Here is a 19,429-nt window from a genome sequence, read left to right as displayed (position 1 = left end):
GAGTTGATAGCAATGACCATTTCAAGATTCTACTGAAGTATATTGTTGAGATTGGGTAGTTTTAGTTTATAAAACCAAATCTAAGGGGCTTATTTATAAAGTGACAATTTTAAACCATTTCTTTAATCCTGAATCACATAGCTAACCGCTATACACACTTCCTATCTTGATACGACTCTATGTTTACCAGTCTGGTGGCTAAAAGGGTAGAAGTGTCTCCTAAAGCCCTATCCTACCTGCAGACTCTGCAATCTGTCTTTGCCACTGTGTCCATCTAGTAGAGCAGCCTTTCTCAACCTTTTCAACACAGAGGAACCCTTGAATTAACTTTCTGGTCTCAGGGAACCCCTTCTAAAAATTACTATATCTACAACTCCTGATACATTAGTGTGATGGTCAGTGTGAAAAATGCTCCTTACACTTGTAGTCATTGGGAAGAATGACCCACTACAGCTAAAAAGATTAATGGTGTCAGTAGGAACTTATCTGAGAGGTAGAAATAGCTGATTGCTCAAATAACCCCTTTGCAACCTTTTGGAGGAACCCTAGTTGAGAAACCCTGTATTAGTCCATAGCTGCCTGGTCCATGGTCATATCCTGGGATCCTGGTTCTATTCTGATGCATCTCCAGCATCTGGAGCTCATGCCTGTAGCCTACTTTATTGTATTGATGAGTTGGTGAATATCGCATAGCAAATATCCAGAATTAGGTTGGTCATACATGGACCAAAATTTGTCTGGTTCAGCAGGGATCGGTTGAATTTCGATCCATGTATGGGCACCTTGATTTTCCACAAGTCAATCCATTGATCAACTTGTGTCCCACTGGCTATAGCAGGTAACACTAACACCCCTTTCATACCAGGGCGTTTTGCAGGCACTATAGCGTTAGAAATAGCGCCTGCAATCCGCCCTAAAGAAGCTGCACCATTGTGTGTAGTGTGATCAGAAAAAAGTCCTGCCAGCAGCTTCTTTGGAGCGGTGTGTTTACCGCTCCTCCTCCGCTGCTCCCCATTGAAATCAATGCAGCGCATTAATACGCTGCATAATGCGCTGTAATACCGCCGGCAAAACGCGGCTATTGCGGCGTATTGCCGGCAGTTTTAACCCTTTCGCGGCCGCTAGCGGGGGGGTAAAAGCGCGCCGCAAATCCGGTGGTAAAACGCCGCTAAAAATAGATAAATAAAATAAATAAATAAATTTTACCGCCGACGCAATGGGCGGTGTGGTGTGAAAGGGGTCTAAGTGTGTTCTGCCAGCAGGGAAGGCTCCCCGCCCACAGAACACAATAGCGCTGCCAATCAGTGTTGATGGGGGGAATCTCGGCCAGTTCAGCAGGGATCGGACGATATTCAAACCATGTATAGGCAGGTTGATGGACTTGGGTATGACCATCATGTCAGATTTTTAAGATGGGATTATTGCCAGATGGCTCCCTGTGCCCCCACTAGGAGAACACAATAGCTCTGCAGAAGGGATTACCCCATCAACACTGACTGTGTTGATAGGGGAATTGATCGATTGTTATTTCTTGTTTTCTTCCTGCAACCCATGGTTACAGGAAAGAAAATTGTATCATCTTGGACCTGCCTTCGTCATAGCTTTTGTCTCAAATGTTGGTCTGTGAAACAGCACTGCTTTTCAGTATTGCTGCTCTTATATACACCTCAAGCATATTTTTCAGATATATTTATATTGAGCTGATTGCAGTCACATTCATATCTTAAAAGAAAACGCATTTAGACCTCTTTCACACTGAGGCAGTTTTCAGGCGTTTTCGCACTAAAAATAGCGCCTGTAAAGTACCTGAAAACTGCCTCTCTTGCCTCCCCAGTGTGAAAGCCTGAGTGCTTTCACACTGCGGTGGTGCGCTTGCGGGATGGGAAAAAGTCCAGCAAGCAGCATCTTTGCTGCAATGTTAGGAGCGCTGCAATTAGCGCTCCTACACCGCCCCTGCCAATTGAAATGAATGAGCAGCGCTTCGGAAGCACCACAGCACAGGCGCCTTTAACCCCTTAGTGGCTAAAACGCGCCGCTTGAACATCGGTAAAGGGCTTAAACTTAGCGGCCCTTTAGCGTTAACACACCCGCCACCCCAGTGTGAAAGGGGTCTAAAACATACTGTAGATTTCCTGTAAATCTACTTATTTTGTAGGCTTTTAATCTGCTCAGATTTGAAAATGACATGTCGTGTGTGTGTGTGTGTGTGTGTGTGTGTGTGTGTGTGTGTGTGTGTGTGTATATATATATATATATATATATATATATATATATATATATATATATATATATATATATATAACATTTATTTTATTTATTTTTTTCAAATATAAGTTTATTCTCAAGATGGAAATAAATGGATGATAATTAATGCACAAACACGTTTTACCTTTTTGTACTTGTATTCTTTCTGTTACTGGTTTGCTTGCAGAGTGAGGAAATATTTGTTAACATTTTTGTCTAGCTGTACTAAATGTTTATTGGCCTAGGAAAGGGATTCAATGGAAGACAGATGTTTAATGTGTTTTGTATTTGTGTTTTCCAGGAGTCCTCGGCAGACAAGTTGAAGTGGTCTGGTATTTTTGTCAGCAAGATTCCTCAACATCTTATGTAAATGAAATGTATAAGCCGTTTGATCCCACCAAGAATCGTACAAAAATGCACAACACCCAGCGTCTTAGAAAAGTTGAGGTGGCGCGAGGAAGAGCTGGTTATGGTTTTACTCTTTCTGGACAGTCACCTTGTATCATCGGTAATGTGATTAAGGATAGCCCTGCTGAGTTTGTAGGACTTAAACCTGGGGATCAGATTTGTGCAGTCAACGACATTAATGTCAAAAAGGCATCTCATGAAGATGTGGTCAAATTAATTGGAAAATGTTCTGGTGTTCTTCATATGGTCACCTCTGAAGGAGCCCGTCACATGGATTTATGCTCTAGCGATGAAGAAATTGCCTATTATGAGGGTAAGACTTGCTTGAAACCAAGACTTGATTCAAAAGCCATGGGCATAAACCGAGCAGAGAGAGTTGTAGAAGAGATGCAGTCCGGAGGAATTTTCAGCATGATTTTTGAGAACCCTGTATCTGGTGGAAAGACAGACAACCATGCACCAAAACAGAGGTCAAGGTCAATGTCTGCTTCACATTATGAAATGAGAAGGGAGAAAACGAAACACAGTGCAGAATTTCTTTCAACAGACGAAATCTCAAAAATGGTAAACAACGAATCTGTGTTCTGCAATGGGGTTCAGAACCTGGAGGACTTTGAGCTGGATGCAAGTATTTTAAATGTTGGTATGATCGTTGGCTATCTTGGCTCTATCGAACTTCCTTCCACAAGTTCCAACCTTGAGTATGATAGCTTACAGGCTATCCGTGGGTGTATGAGACGCCTAAGAGCTGAACAAAAAATACATTCCTTGGTGCTCATGAAAATCATGCATGACAACATTCAGCTTTGCAGTGATAAGGTGGGTATAATAGCTGTGTACCCTGCTGAGAAACTGGCGTTCAGTGCTGTGTGTCCTGATGACAAAAGGTTTTTTGGACTTGTCACCATGCAAAGTAATGATGATCAAAGCTTGGCACAGGATGAAGAAGGGATTTTGAGGACATCTTGTCATGTGTTTATGGTGGATCCAGAATTATTCCACCATAAAATACATCAAGGTATTGCCAGGAGATTTGCATTTGAATGTACACCAGATCCAGACACCAATGGGTGCTTAGAGTTCCCACCATCTTCAATGCCAGTTCTACAGTTTGTATCTGTTCTTTACAGAGACATGGGTGAGTTGATTGAAGGTATGAGGGCAAGAGCGTTCCTCGACAATGACGCTGATGCCCATCAGAATAACAGCACCAGCAGTAATAGTGATAGTGGAATTGGGAATTTTAACCAGGAGGAAAAAACAAACAGGGTATTGGTTGTTGACTTAGGAAGTGCCCCCAATAAACACATCCCTCGTGGACTATGGGAGAATCCTGGTGGCAGAGCACAGAATCCACCAGTTCTACACTGGAATGGATATTCCAATGAGGATGATAGCCATTTTCCAACAGCTGATAAACCACAGAACTACAAGAAGCATTTGGGCCCATCGGCACGAATTGAGGTTCCTGTTATTCCACCAAGAGGACCACCACATCCCCCAAAGAAAGCTGGCCCATTGGATGTTGGAGGCCAGAAGAAATGGTTGCCTGTTCATGTAATACGAGATTGGCAGCAAGGCAATGTCAGTGATCAGGAGTCCTATGCTGACTCCACAGATGGATGGTCCAGTGTCAACTGTGGAACTTTACCTCCTCCAATGAGTAAGATTCCTGCTGACAGATACAGAGTGGAAGGAAATTTTGTACAACCCCCTGCGTGCAAAGATGATTGGTCTAAAAAAGCCTTTGACATACATAATATTTTAGGGGCTTTACATGCTGCTAAGAAGTCCAGAGAACACCGAAAGGTAAGAATGTTTGACTCGCTTGGTAGCATGTAGGTGTAAAATACATTGTCATAAAAATCTACTTTTCTACTGAAAAATAAATATATATATTTATTTTTCAGTAGGAATATATACATATATTGTGTTAGTGTGTATTATATATGTACTATGTTGCCAAAAGTATTGGGGACGCCTGCCTTTACACATACACATGAACTTTAATGGCGTCTTAGTAGGGTTCAGTATTGAGTTGGCCCACCTTTTGCAGATTTAACAGCTTCAATTCTTCTGGAGGGCTGCCCACAGGGTTTAGCAGTGTGTCTATGGGAATGTTTGACCATTCTTCCAGAAGTGCATTTGTGAGGTCGGGCACTGATGTGGGCGAGAAGGCTTTCCTCGCAGTCTCTGCTTTTATTCATCTCAAAGGTGTTCTATCCAGTTGAGGTCAGGACTCTGTGCAGGCCAGTCAAGTTCCTCCACCTCAAACTGACTCATCCATGTCTTTATGGAATAAGAGGGAGGTGAAGCCTCTATTAATCTACATGTAATATCCACTCCCATTGTCTTTAGCTGGTTAGTGGGCATGGAGGAGGAAGGGAGTGGGCTGTCATTTACCACTGTGTGTATGCCCACATGTGTGACTCTCTATAGTCACACATGGGCTGCTCAGATGTGATAGGGAGGAAATGTTCAGCTGCAGCATAGAGACTAATTGAAAACTGAGCATGTGCAGAATTGCCACCATAGCTACAAAATCCCTCGCTGAATTGGGAACATGAACAGAACGTGGAGCTAGAGAGCAGCAGGATCAACCAGTTTTTTTTTTTTTGCAGCATTAAGAAAACGAATCTCATAGTGACTAAGGGAGTATGAACAGCATGTAAAACAGTACAACATTTATTGATAGTTTTTTTATGATGTGGGTTTAGTGACACCTTAACCACTTGCCGACCGCCTCACGCCGATGTACGTCATCAGAATGGCACGGGCAGGCATAAGCACGTACATGTACGTGCTTTGCCTCCCGCGGGTCGGGGGCCCGATCGGGCCCCCGCCCGGTGCCTGCGGCGGTCGGTTTTCGTTCGGGAGCGATCCCGGACGAGGGGACGGCCATTCATTCATGGCCACCCCCTCGCGATCGCTCCCGACGAATGGAAATCCCCGGTGACATCACTTCCTCTCCTGTAATGTAAACACAGGAGAGGAAGTGATGTATTCTCTCCTCCGTGTCGGTATTTTTCGTTCCGACACGGAGGAGAGCGGATCAGTGAGTTGCACCAACACATCCCACACACAGTAGAACATGCCAGGCACACTCACACCCCCCCTTTACCCCCCGATCACCCCCCCAATTACCCCTGCCCCCCAGTCACAGTGACACCAATGTCATTTTTTTTTTTTTTTTTTTTTTTTTGCATTGGTGTCATTTGTGACTGTAATAACTGTTAGGGCAGTTAGGGTTAGCCCCCTTTAGTTCTAATGTACCCCCCTAACCCCCCCAATAAAGGTTTAACCCCGTGATCACCCCCCGTCGCCAGTGTCACTAAGGCTGGGTTCACATTGCAGCGGTTTATGAGAACGAATGTGATTCGCACCGCACTGCAGTGCAAATCACATCCGATCTCTGTGCGATTCGAGTTCAGCCATTCGCCGCACCCGCCGCACCCGCCACACCCGCCGCACCCGCCGCAAATTCGCACGGGACCCTTTTTTTGGCCCGCAGCAGAATCGGATCGCATGGGTGTTCACACCATGCGATCCGAGTTTGCAGATCGCACTGCGATATGCGAACTGATCTGGGGGTGTCAGTAACATTTCACTGACACTCCCAGCAGTTCGCATAGGGCAGTGTGAACTGCCGCCGGGAGGCATGCGATGCGGGAACCCGCCGCGGATTCGCGGCGTTTCCGCATCGCTCCAGTGTGAACCCAGCCTAATAAGCGATCATTTTTCTGATCGCCGTATTAGTGTCACAGGTGACGCTAGTTAGGCAGGTAGGTATTTAGGTTCGCCGCAGCTTTTTATAGCGCTAGGGACCCCCATATACTACCGCATAAAGCCCCCTGATTGCCCCCTAGTTAACCCTTTCACCAGTGATCACCATATAACTGTTACAGGTGACGCTGGTTGGTTAGTTATTTTTTTATAGTTTCAGGGCACCCGCCATTTATTACCTAATAAAGGTTTAACCCCCTGATCACCCGGCAGGTGTCATTTGTGACTAATAACTGTTAGGGCAGTTAGGGTTAGCCCCCTTTAGTTCTAAGGTACCCCCCTAACCCCCCCAATAAAGGTTTAACCCCGTGATCACCCCCCGTCGCCAGTGTCACTAAGGCTGGGTTCACATTGCAGCGGTTTATGAGAACGGATGTGATTCGCACCGCACTGCAGTGCAAATCACATCCGATCTCTGTGCGATTCGAGTTCAGCTATACAGATAGTATGGCTGAATTCGTGTCGCACCCGCCGCACCCGCCGCAAACTCGCACGGGACCCTTTTTTTGGTCCGCAGCAGAATCGGATCGCATGGGTGTTCACACCATGCGATCCAAGTTTGCAGATCGCACTGCGATATGCGAACTGATCTGGGGGTGTCATTAACATTTCACTGACACTCCCAGCAGTTCGCATAGGGCAGTGTGAACTGCCGCCGGGAGGCATGCGATGCGGGAACCCGCCGCGCATTCGTGGCGTTCCCGCATCGCTCCAGTGTGAACCCAGCCTAATAAGCGATCGTTTTTCTGATCGCTGTATTAGTGTCACAGGTGACGCTAGTTAGGCAGGTAGGTATTTAGGTTCGCCGCAGCTTTTTATAGCGCCAGGGACCCCCATATACTACCGCATAAAGCCCCCTGATTGCCCCCTAGTTAACCCTTTCACCAGTGATCACCATATAACTGTTACAGGTGACGCTGGTTGGTTAGTTATTTTTTTATAGTTTCAGGGCACCCGCCATTTATTACCTAGTCTCACTAGTGTACCCCTAAATTTAGGGGTGTCTACTTTCTAAAATGGGGTCATTTGGGGGGGGGGGTTTGTGCCATCTTGGCATTTTATGGCCTTCAAAACTGTAACGCCCTTAGAAAGCCTGAAGGCGGTGCTTGGTTTTTGGGGCCCCGTACGCGGCTAGGCTCCCAAAAAGTCCCACATATGTGGTATCCCCGTACTCAGGAGAAGCAGCAGAATTTATTTTGGGGTGTCATTTCACATATGCCCATGGCATGCGTGAGCAATATATCATTTAGTGACAACTTTGTGAAAAAAAAAAAAAGTTTGTAATTTTCCCGCAACTTGTGGCAAAATATAAAATATTCCATGGACTCAACATGCCTCTCAGCAAATAGCTTGGGGTGTCTACTTTCTAAAATGGGGTCATTTGTGGGGGTTTTGTGCCATCTTGGCATTTTATGGCCTTCAAAACTGTAATAGGTAGTGAGAAGTGAACTCAAAAAATTACGCCCTTAGAAAGCCTGAAGGCGGTGCTTGGTTTTCGGGGCCCCGTACGCGGCTAGGCTCCCAAAAAGTCCCACATATGTGGTATCCCCGTACTCAGGAGAAGCAGCAGAATTTATTTTGGGGTGTCATTTCACATATGCCCATGGCATGCATGAGCAATATATCATTTAGTGACAACTTTGTGAAAAAAAAAAAAAAAAAAAAAGTTTGTAATTTTCCCGCAACTTGTGGCAAAATATAAAATATTCCATGGACTCAACATGCCTCTCAGCAAATAGCTTGGGGTGTCTACTTTCTAAAATGGGGTCATTTGTGGGGGTTTTGTGCCATCTTGGCATTTTATGGCCTTCAAAACTGTAATAGGTAGTGAGGCGTGAAATCAAAAATTTACGCCCTTAGAAAGCCTGAAGGCGGTGCTTGGTTTTCGGGGCCCTGTACGCGGCTAGGCTCCCAAAAAGTCCCACATATGTGGTATCCCCGTACTCAGGAGAAGCAGCAGAATTTATTTTGGGGTGTCATTTCACATACGCCCATAGCATGTGTGAGCAATATATCATTTAGTGACAACTTTGTGTAAAAAAAAAAAAAAAAATTTTTTTTTGTCATTATTCAATCGCTTGAGGCAAAAAAATAAAATATTCAATGGGCTCAACATGCCTCTTATCAATTTCCTTAGGGGGTCTACTTTCCAAAATGGGGTCATTTGGGGGGGTTTTGTACTGCCCTGTCATTTTAGCACCTCAAGAAATGAGATAGACAGTCGTAAACTAAAAGCTGCGTAAATTCCAGAAAACGTACCTTAGTTTGTAGATGTGACAACTTTTGCGCAAACCAATAAATATACAATTATTGACTTTTTTTTTACCAAAGACATGTGGCTGAATACATTTTGGCCTAAATGTATGACTAAAATTGAGTTTATTGGATTTTTCTAATAACAAAAAGTAGAAAATATCATTTTTTTTCAAAATTTGCGGTCTTTTTACGTTTATATCGCAAAAAATAAAAATCGCAGAGGCAATCAAATACCATCAAAAGAAAGCTCTATTTGTGGGAAGAAAAGGACGCAAATTTTGTTTGGGTACAACATTGCATGACCGCGCAATTACCAGTTAAAGCAGCGCAGTGCCAAAGTGTAAAAAGACCTCTGGTCATTTACCAGCAAAATGGTCCGGTCTGAAAGTGGTTAATTGAACAAGCTGAAGTTGGACCCCTTTCATACTGCCGCGCCCATAGCTTTGGCAGTAAAATGCTGCTATTTTTAGCGTCATTTTACCGTCAGATTTGCAGCGCATTTCGGCCACTAGCAGGGCGCTTTTACCCCCGGCTAGCAGCCGAGAAAGGGTTAAAATTGGCCGCAATATGCCGCAATATCGGCGTTTTGCCGGAGGTATTGCAGCGCTGCCCCATTGATTTCAATGGGGAGCAGCGGTGGGGGAGCAGTAAACGCACCGCTCCTTCACCAATCCAAAGAAGCTGCTGGCAGGACTTTTCCTGACGTCCTGCCAGCGCACCGCTCCAGTGTGAAAGCCCTCGGGCTTTCATACTGGAGACCATGGTGACAATGGTGCAGCAGTTTGAGGGCGGATTGCAGGCGCTATTTCTAACACTATAGCGCCTGCAAAACGCCCTCGGTGTGAAAGGGGTCTTAGAACCTGATTGACTACCATACATGGCTGTACCAGATTTTGCACTCTCCGGTTTTAATAAATCAATTAATTTCTTCAACCTCAGCTGAACTTGCATGATTTCTAACCCGCATCAGTGTGAACTTAGGCTCAATGTCATTTTAACCACTTAAGCCCCGGACCATTTGGCTGGCCAAAGACCAGACCATTTTTTGCGAATCGGCACTTGTCGCTTTAACTGACAATTGCACGGTCGTGCGACGTGGCTCTTAAACAAAACTGACGCAGTTTTTTCCCTACAAATAGAGCATTCTTTTGGTGGTATTTGATCACCTCTGCGGTTTTTATTTTTTGCGCTATAAACAAAAAAATAGCGACAATTTTGAAAAAAACACATTATTTTTAACTTTTTGCTATAATAAATATCCCCCAAAAAAATATATAAAAATAGTTTTTTCCTCGGTTTAGGCCGATAGGTATTCTTCTACATATTTTTGGTAAACAAATTCGCAATAAGCGTATATTGAATGGTTTGTAAAAAAGTTATTTAGTTAGTTTTATGACATATTTTTATTATTATTATTATTATTTATTTATTTATTTTTACTAGTAATGGCGGCAATCAACGATTTTTTATTTTTTTTTCATGACTGCGACATTATGGCGGACACAGACAATTTTGACACATTTCTGGGACCATTGGCATTAATCAGTGTGATTAAAATTGCATTGATTACTGTAAAAATATCACTGGCAGTGAAGGGGTTAACACTAGGGGACGGGGAGGGGTTAATATGTATCCTAGGGAGTGTTCTAACTGAAGGGGGATGGGACTTTGCAGGGAAAGTAACTAACTACTCTGTATGAACAGACGATCTGTTATTCACTGCCCAGAGAACTGGAAACTGTGTGTTTACACACACAGCTCCCGGTTCTCCGTGTGCCTCGAGCGATTGCGGGAGCCCGGTGGTGATCGAGACCGCCGGGCACTCGCATTGGCTCGAGGAGCGAGCAGGGGGGGGGGGGGGGCATGTGCGCCCCCTAGTGGCCGTTTATGCTACCGATGTAGCATAACGGCGATTTGCGCAGCCGAGCCATGCTGCAGTACAATTGTGGCGGCTGGTTTGCATGCGGTTAAATACTTTTAGTATAAGTGCCTGAACACTGTTTTTAAATTTGGTTCCCGTAATTCCCCTGTGAAACACAATTGAAACAAAGAAGGCTCATCACTGCGAACCAATGCATTTTATTTTGGTGCACAGTGCTGTCAGTTTAACATGTCCAGTCAGCATCTGGAGGCAGGGAGGATTTAATTGCCCACCAGGTGGTGAAGCATGGGTGTGTGAATTTCAGGAATGGCTCACAGAATTGCAAATCTTTTTTTCAGGTTCGTATACAGTATATGTATTTAGCTTTTAGCTGGGAGCTGAGATATAATAAGGCAAAGTGCTGTAAGCCATAGCAAGCAATTCAAATTTCACCAGCCTGACTTCAATAAGCTAAAACATATTGAGGCTCCATGCATGCTGGGCTTAAAAAAATGCCAGTTCCTTTGGCAGAAAAATACGTTCATATGGAGTTTTTTTTTTTTTTACAAAGATTAGGAGAGTTTAGCGTTTTTTCTGCCAGAATGCTCCAATTAGAAACGCAAACCAGAAGGTTTTTTTTTTCTGCCTCTAAACGTTGAGCTTAAAATATGCCTGTAATCGTCCTAATGTGTATGGACACATAGGAAAACATTGAGTGACTTCTACAGGCAGGACACAAAACTCCTGTAGAAGCAGGGGCGGCCCATCCATGTGGCATGTAAGGGAGCGAGAAGTGCTTAAAGCGGAAGTTCCACTTTTGGGTGGAACTCCGCTTTAACTGCTTTCCGACCGGCACACAACGATGTACGTCAGCAGAATGGCACGGGCATGCAAATTGGCGTACAGGTACGTCCATTTGAAATTGTGGCCATGCCACCACGTGCACACCGCCGGCGGCGCGTGCCGGTCAGGACCCCTGTGACTCGATCGCCACTGGGATACCCGTGATTGTCTCACGGAGAGGCTGAATGGGGAGATGCGGAAGTAAACAGCATCTCCCCGTTCTGCCTAGCAACAAGTGACACTGATCTCTGCTCCCTGTGATTGGAGCAGAGATCAGTGTTCACTAACACACAGCCCCCCACAGTTAGTAACACGCCCCTAGGACACACTTAACCCCTGCACTGCCAGTGTCATTTATACAGGAATCAGTGCATTTGTATAGTACTGATTGCTGTAAAAATTATTGGTCCCAAAAATGTCCGATGTGTCTGCCATAATGTCGCAGTCACAATAAAAATCGCTGATCGCCACCATTACTAGTAAAAAAAAAAAATAAATTATTAATAAAAATACCATAAAACTATCCCCTATTTTGTAAATGCTCTTTGCACAAACCAATCAATAATCGCTTATTGCGATATTTTTTTTTTACCAAAAATATGTAGAAGAATACGTATTGGCCTAAACTGAGGCAAAAAATGTTTTTTAATATATTTTCGGGGGATATTTATTATAGCATAAAGTAAAAAATTATGAGTTTTTTCAAAATTGTCGCTCTTTTTTTGTTTATAGCGCAAAAAATAAAAACCACAGAGGTGATCAAATAGCACCAAAAGAAAGCTCTATTTGTGGGGAAAAAAGGACGTTGATTTTGTTTGGGAGCCACGTCGCACGACCGCACAATTGTCAATTAAAGCGACTCATTGCCGAACCGCAAAAAGTGGTCTAGTCTTAAGCCAGCAAAACGGTCCGGTCTGAAAGTGGTTAAGGATCCCTTTTGAGATATATATATATATATATATATATATATATATATATATATACACACAGTGCCTTGCGAAAGTATTCTGCCCCCTTGAACTTTTCAACCTTTTGCCACATTTCAGGCTTCAAACCTAAAGCTATAACATTTTAATTTTTTGTGAAGAATCACCAACAAGTGGGACACAATTGTGAAGTGGAACGAAATCTATTGGATATTTTAAACTTTTTTAGCAAATAAAAAACTGAAAAGTGGTGCGTGCAAAATTATTCGGCCCCTTTACTTTCAGTGCAGCAAACTCACTCCAGAAGTTCAGCAAGGATCTCTGAATGATCCAATGTTGTCCTAAATGACTGATGGTGATAAATAGAATCCACCTGTGTGTAATCAAGTCTCTGTATAAATGCACCTGCTCTGTGATAGTCTCAGGGTTCTGTTGAAAGCGCAGAGAGCATCATGAAGACCAAGGAACACACCAGGCAGGTCCGTAATACTGTTGTGGAGAAGTTTAAAGCCGGATTTGGATACAAAAAGATTTCCCAAGCTTTAAACATCCCAAGGAGCACTGTGCAAGCGATCATTTTGAAATGGAAGGAGTATCAGACCACTGCAAATCTACCAAGACCTGGCCGTCCCTCTAAACTTTCAGCTCAGACAAGGAGAAGACTGATCAGAGATGCAGCCAAGAGGCCCATGATCACTCTGGATGAACTGCAGAGAACTACAGCTGAGGTGGGAGAGTCTGTCCATAGGACAACAATCAGTCGTACACTGCACAAATCTGGCCTTTATGGAAGAGTGGCAAGAAGAAAGCCATTTCTCAAAGATATCCATAAAAAGTCTCGTCTACAGTTTGCCACAAGCCACCTGGGAGACACACCAAACATGTGGAAGAAGGTGCTCTGGTCAGATGAAACCAAAATCAAACTTTTTGCCCACAATGCAAAACGATATGTTTGGCGTAAAAGCAACACAGCTCATCACCCTCAACACACCATCCCCACTGTCAAACATGGTGGTGGCAGCATCATGGTTTGGGCCTGCTTTTCTTCAGCAGGGACAGGGAAGATGGTTAAAATTGAGGGGAAGATGGATGCAGCCAAATACAGGACCATTCTGGATGAAAACCTGTTGGAGTCTGCAAAAGATCTGAAACTGGGACGGAGATTTATCTTCCAACAAGACAATGATCCCAAACATACAGAAAAATCTACAAAGGAATGGTTCACAAATAAACGTATCCGGGTGTTAGAATGGCCAAGTCAAAGTCCAGACCTGAATCCAATCGAGAATCTGTGGAAAGAGCTGAAAACTGCTGTTCACAAACGCTCTCCATCCAACCTCACTGAGCTCGAGCTGTTTTGCAAGGAAGAATGGGCAAGAATTTCAGTCTCTCGATGTGCAAAACTGATAGAGACATACCCCAAGCGACTTGCAGCTGTAATCGCAGCAAAAGGTGGCTCTACAAAGTATTAACGCAAGGGGGCCGAATAATTTTGCACGCCCCACTTTTCATTTTTTTATTAGTTAAAAAAGTTTCAAAAATCCAGTAGATTTCGTTCCACTTCACAATTGTGTCCCACTTGTTGGTGATTCTTCACAAAAAATAAAATTTTTATATCTTCATGTTTGAAGCCTGAAATGTGGCAAAAGGTTGAAAAGTTCAAGGGGGCCGAATACTTCCGCAAGGCACTATATATATATAATATATAAAAATATTCAGCTACCATTGCTTGGTTTTTAAAGTTTCAGGCTCCATGATTTTTATTGGCCACGTGTTCGGGATCAGTGGCTCACTGGATGGTAAACCTCGAGAGCTTGAAACGTTTTCCCCGTACACACGAGCGGATTTTCTATCTGAAAAAACTTGGATGGTTTTTCCAACGGAATTCCGCTTAAGCTTGGCTTGCATACACACGGTCACACAAAAGTTCTCTGAACTTTCGACCATCAAGAACGCGGTGACGTACAACACTACGACTAGCCGAGAAAATGATGTTCAATGCTTCCAAACATGCGTTGAATTGTTTCCGAGCATGCTTAGGAATTTTGCGCGTCGGAATTTGTACAGACGATCGGAATTTCCGATCTGAACTTTTTCCGACCGAAAAATAGATAACCTGCTCTCAATCCTTTTTCTGGCTGGAATTCTGCCAGCAAAAGTCCGATGGATCATACACACAGTCGGAATTTCTGACCAAAAGCTCTCATCGGACTTTTTCTGGCAGAATTTCTGATCGTGTGTATGGGGCTTTAGAAAACCAATTTGCAGCTTCATATTCTGTCCTCACTCGTTCACTTTTGCCATATGTACAAAGGCCAAAATGACTCATAATTTTAAAAGTGTAATTTTATGTAACTCTTTTATGATACTGGAGAAAGCCTCCTGTGGTCTTATATTATACCCCACTGCGCTTTGTGCCGGGCAATGCCGAGCAATATGGGAAGAATGAATGGGAATGACAGTGACTTGATGGCCCTCCTGTGACAGTGGAGGTTGTTCAGAGATCAGAAGGTTTTTCTTTTTGTTTTCTTGGCAGCCGTGTTGGTCAGATGCCATCCATGCATCACACAGTAGAGCGTCTGTATTTATGTAGAACTATCTTGGCTCAGTGTGTCTCTTATAGAAAACACATGACGCCGTCAGCCCATTCATTTTACTGGATATTAATATGTGGGGTTGCCTTTCTGTGCGGACCTTGCCAAAATGCTTGCAGTAAAAGCTGTTGGAGTAGATAAATCTAGTGTAAGTGTGGTAGTACTGCTGTAACAGACATATATTTATAGCCTGCGAGTGTGATTGTATGCATTTGTTTTACAGCAGGTCAGAGACAAAGGTATATAAATAATTAGGATTTTTGGGCTCCAAAAATCCTAAAAAAAATTCCATGTATAGCAATACCATAAATAATATAATTAGGTGCTCACTTCCTTTTTTTGTGGCTTTTAAAATGAATCTGTACAAATGCATTAACAATGTATTCTGTCAGATCATTGCTTGCTTTGTGTACCATAGTTCCATTTTGTTGGTGTGTTGATGGCACCATCTTTATTCAACACATGATCGTAAAATTTCGTACGGCGAGCAATCTGCCGATTTTCTGATCGTTAGTACGGTGCTTTCGACAGCCGATTCCAAATTTTCCGATGACAAAAACTGGATGTGCAGGCTAAAAAATGTTGGTCATATGTGAACATAACATGCGATTTTCATTTAATTAGTACAGTTTTTGTCCAAAAAAAAATCGTAAGAGCAAGGCTATGCATGTTCAGAAACGAAAGAACACATAAAAAACTATTTAACACATTACATCGCTTCTGAAGTTGAATTCCGTCGTATGAGAATTTTCGTATATGTTGAGTAACCTCTTCACTTTCGATATGAGACTAGCATGCAATAATAAATGGACGGAAATTCGTCCAATAAACTGATCGTGTGTACCAGTCTTAGTCTGTAGGGTTCAATATTGAGTTGGCCCACCCTTTGCAGCTGTTATAGCTGTTTGGAGTGGAGGAACTTGATTGGCCTGCACAGAGTCCTGACCTCAACCCAATAGAACACCTTTAGGATGAATTAGAGCAGGGACTGCGAGCCAGCCCTTCTCGTCCACATTAGTGCCTGACCAAATGCGCTTCTGGAAGAATGGTCAAACATTCTCATAGACACAGACAATAGATTTGTTGCGCTCAATTGTAAAAATAATAAAACATAAATGGCTGCTCACACTGTATTGCTGGAAACAATATACAAAATATATAGAAAGAAAATGTGGCGCACATAAAAAAATTCATTTAATTCGTAAAATTCATCAAGAAACCTATATCTATAAGAATTATGCAAAAAAGTCCCAATATGAAGAAAAAATGATTCAAATCAGAAGCAAATCGCCCTCCACTGTATCAAACAGGTGAGAAGATAGCAGGGTCCGATCACCGTCACCCGATAAGACAGACCCTTACCTTGCATGGATAATGCACATGTAATGACACCAATTCAGCTTAGCAATTCCTCCCAGTCAGTACGCTGGAGCAGGATATCTCAAAACATGGAACAGGTATAGGAATCCTTGCGTGGCTCAATAATCATATAAATGAGATAAAAGACACCGCTCATTGCGAAAGTATCTTGCAATTTATTGCTGTTAAAAGTTACACTCACATTTGGTTGAAAGATTAAAGCGAATAATGAAGCGTCCATCACTTCAAAAGTAGCCGCTGTAGAGTAATTTGTCCATGTCCCACGTCAAGCCCGGCTCCACCCAACGTTTCGTCATGAAAAATGCGTCATCAGGGGCATGGTTTTGACATCTATAGGGACAATTTATAATGGACTGAATCAACCGGAAACGGGAACGCTGTGCGTTCCACGCAACAAGCGGGAACAGCCAGCCTGACCGGAAGTATGCCCTCACAGGAAACACCACCCCCAATCCCTAATCCCTTTAGCTGCTGAGGCAGCAGCCAAAAGTGTATACATGCAGCAGCAGGAATTTAACCCCTTGTTGCTTTTTTGTTGGTGCTACCACCTGCCAATCGTGTCCCATTCAAGTAAATGGGGGCCACTCTGCAAGCTCTCTGCAACTGCATGCTTCTGCGGGGTCCAAGGGTTTAAAGCAGGTGGTGAGAAAGCAACACAATGCTGCTCGCTTTAACCCCTTGTTTGCTGTACTGCACAAGGTTGCAGGAAACTTGCAGAGTGACCTCATTCACTTGAATGGGTCATGCTTGGCAGGCGCTACACCCACCAACCATGACAGGGCATATAAGACATATATGACATGTGGACACCTCTGGCCACTGCAGCTAAAGGGGGTGCAGTGGGGGCAGAGGTGGTTAAAAACTCTGCTTAACAAAAAAAAAAGTTTGAGTTCGTGAAGAGCAAAAACGTGAGGGAAATGATGATTCATCATTTCCCTCACGTTTTTGCTCTTCACGAACTCAAACTTTAATCCAACAGCTACTTTTTACCCACTTGCCGTTGGCCACTTGGCCTATTTGTTCACCACTTAACATTTCAATCTGTCCTCTATGACCGGTCTCTAGGTCTATGGCTGAACATTGGGTTTTCCCTCCTACCCCCCTCTGTCCCCCTTACCCCCCCCCCCTGAGTGTCCACCTCTTTCTCCACCCCTCTCGCCTTTTATATCCACAAAATGGGGACGGCCTTCCTACACCTATGCACTTTTAAGGTTGTTACTGTAGTCCTATTGGGCGACTGGTCTCCCCTCGTCCGCTGTTATCAGCCACTGGCATCCTCCTTTTTCTGGATCCACTGGCTGATATTGGACGTATTGTCCATGGTTATTTTGAATTTTTTGGTCATTAAGATTTTTTTTTCTTATGACCCCATTGCCTTCAGATTAATAAGGAAGAGATCCGGCCTTTTTTTTGGCCCCTCATTGATCCACTTTTTTTCCCTGGGTCTTTTCTCTTCTCAGATTTTTTCAATGATGCTAGAAAACTTGGTTACATCATTTTGTTCTGTTTACACTCATTTAAATATTCAGTATGTTATAGTCGATCAGACGGTTACTTGTAAAATACTAACACATGGATTTGGTCATTATTTCTGTCACTATGTATGCATTCTGCTTATGGTCTCTCCACGATACGTAATCCCCCTCTATCTTGCCTATGATATCCTAGTCAAAGTGTTGATATTTTATCAATGGCTTTAAAAATTTTATCACATAATGTTCAAGGCTTTAACCTACCACAAAAACGCAAAAAAGCCTTTTATCAATATAAAAGCCTGGGAGCTGATATCCTCCTCCTCCAAGAGACCCATTTTTCAACCGATAACCACCCACATTACTTTGATAAATCATTTAAACAATTTTTTGTATCCTCTTATTCTTCCAAGTCTCGTGGAGTGGCCATATTCATTAAAAACTCTCTATTTTTTGACCCCGAACATATTTATAGAGACCCTGGTAGCAGATTTATAATTCTACAAGGCAAACTGCAAGGCCGTACCACAACAATTGCCTCTGTTTACGCCCCAAATGTCGCACAAGCAACTTTTTTTCAACAATTTTTTACCATTCTTGATAGGTACATATCTCCTCATATGATAGTAGGTGGCGACTTTAATCTAACAGCACACCCCACCCTTGACAGAAGCAGTGTTACCCCTTCCTCCAAGGCCTTCCCTAAATCACTCACACATAGTTTAAACACACATCAACTTTTAGACGCATGGCGAGCACACAATATCGGTTGTAAATCATACACTTTCTATTCTCATCCACATGATAGCTCAGCCCGCATAGACTACATCTTCTATACTCCTTTAGTTCTTGCAAATTCCACCAATGCTGACATACATGTCTGCCCATGGTCAGACCATCAAATTGTGGCTTTCATCATCTCTAGATTAGGTCTTAAGCCCACCACTCACACCTGGAGACTGAATGACTCCCTGTTAACTGATACGTTAACTGTGGAGAATCTCACAACACATCTCCATAACTACTTTAATGAGAATCAACTACCAGACACCCAACCTGGTTCTCTCTGGACTGCCCACAAAGCAGTGATGCGTGGTCATCTCATCAACATAGCCTCCAAGAAGAATAAGGCTAGGTTGTTGGAACTCAAATCACTTACTAAAACACTTGATAAACTTTATAATCGTTACAACCAATCACCCACCCCTGACTTATTACAGCAAATAAATAGCAAAAAACAAACCTTAGACCTTTTATTATCTGACAAAACAGAAAAATCCCTACGTTGGGCTAAAGCTAAGTTCCTCCTTTACAGTAATACTGCTTCTACAATGTTTGCTCGCAAACTCAATCAAACGGTTAAACCGACTCACAATTACAAACTCCGTAACTCCACAGGCTCCCTGGTTACACACCCTGAAGATATACTTAGAATCTTTGTAGATTATTATGAAAAACTTTATGCTGCTCCCTCTTCTAGTAAGGACCCTTCCTCCCAATCTTGGTTCTCCAACCTCTCACTGCCATCTTTGTCACCTCAACAAATAGAGGCATTAAATGCCCCATGCACAAAGCTAGAGATCTTGACGCTTATCAAATCACTTAAAACTTCTACTGCGCCAGGCCCCGACGGATACTCAGCCTCTTACTACAAAAAATTTG

The 19,429-nt window shown here is 43.2% G+C and overlaps 1 protein-coding gene across 4 annotated transcripts in view; it reads left to right on the top strand.

Annotated features, from left to right (window-relative positions):
- The window catches only part of RGS12 (regulator of G protein signaling 12), a 284,771-nt gene that overhangs the window by 29,354 nt on the left and 235,988 nt on the right, over nt 1-19,429 (top strand). For all 4 annotated transcript variants that reach the window (XM_077477871.1, XM_077477870.1, XM_077477869.1 and 1 more), the window contains exon 2: nt 2,546-4,461. In XM_077477871.1, the coding sequence (XP_077333997.1) occupies nt 2,620-4,461 (1,842 nt within the window). In that variant the 5' untranslated portion in view covers nt 2,546-2,619. The remainder of the gene's footprint in view (nt 1-2,545; nt 4,462-19,429) is intronic.

The sequence above is a fragment of the Lithobates pipiens genome, unplaced genomic scaffold (assembly GCF_037356315.1).
Source record: "Lithobates pipiens isolate NorthernLeopardFrog02 unplaced genomic scaffold, aLitPip1_a1.2 Scaffold_13, whole genome shotgun sequence".
Taxonomy (NCBI): domain Eukaryota; kingdom Metazoa; phylum Chordata; class Amphibia; order Anura; family Ranidae; genus Lithobates; species Lithobates pipiens.
This window is presented reverse-complemented; position numbering and strand designations above follow the sequence as displayed.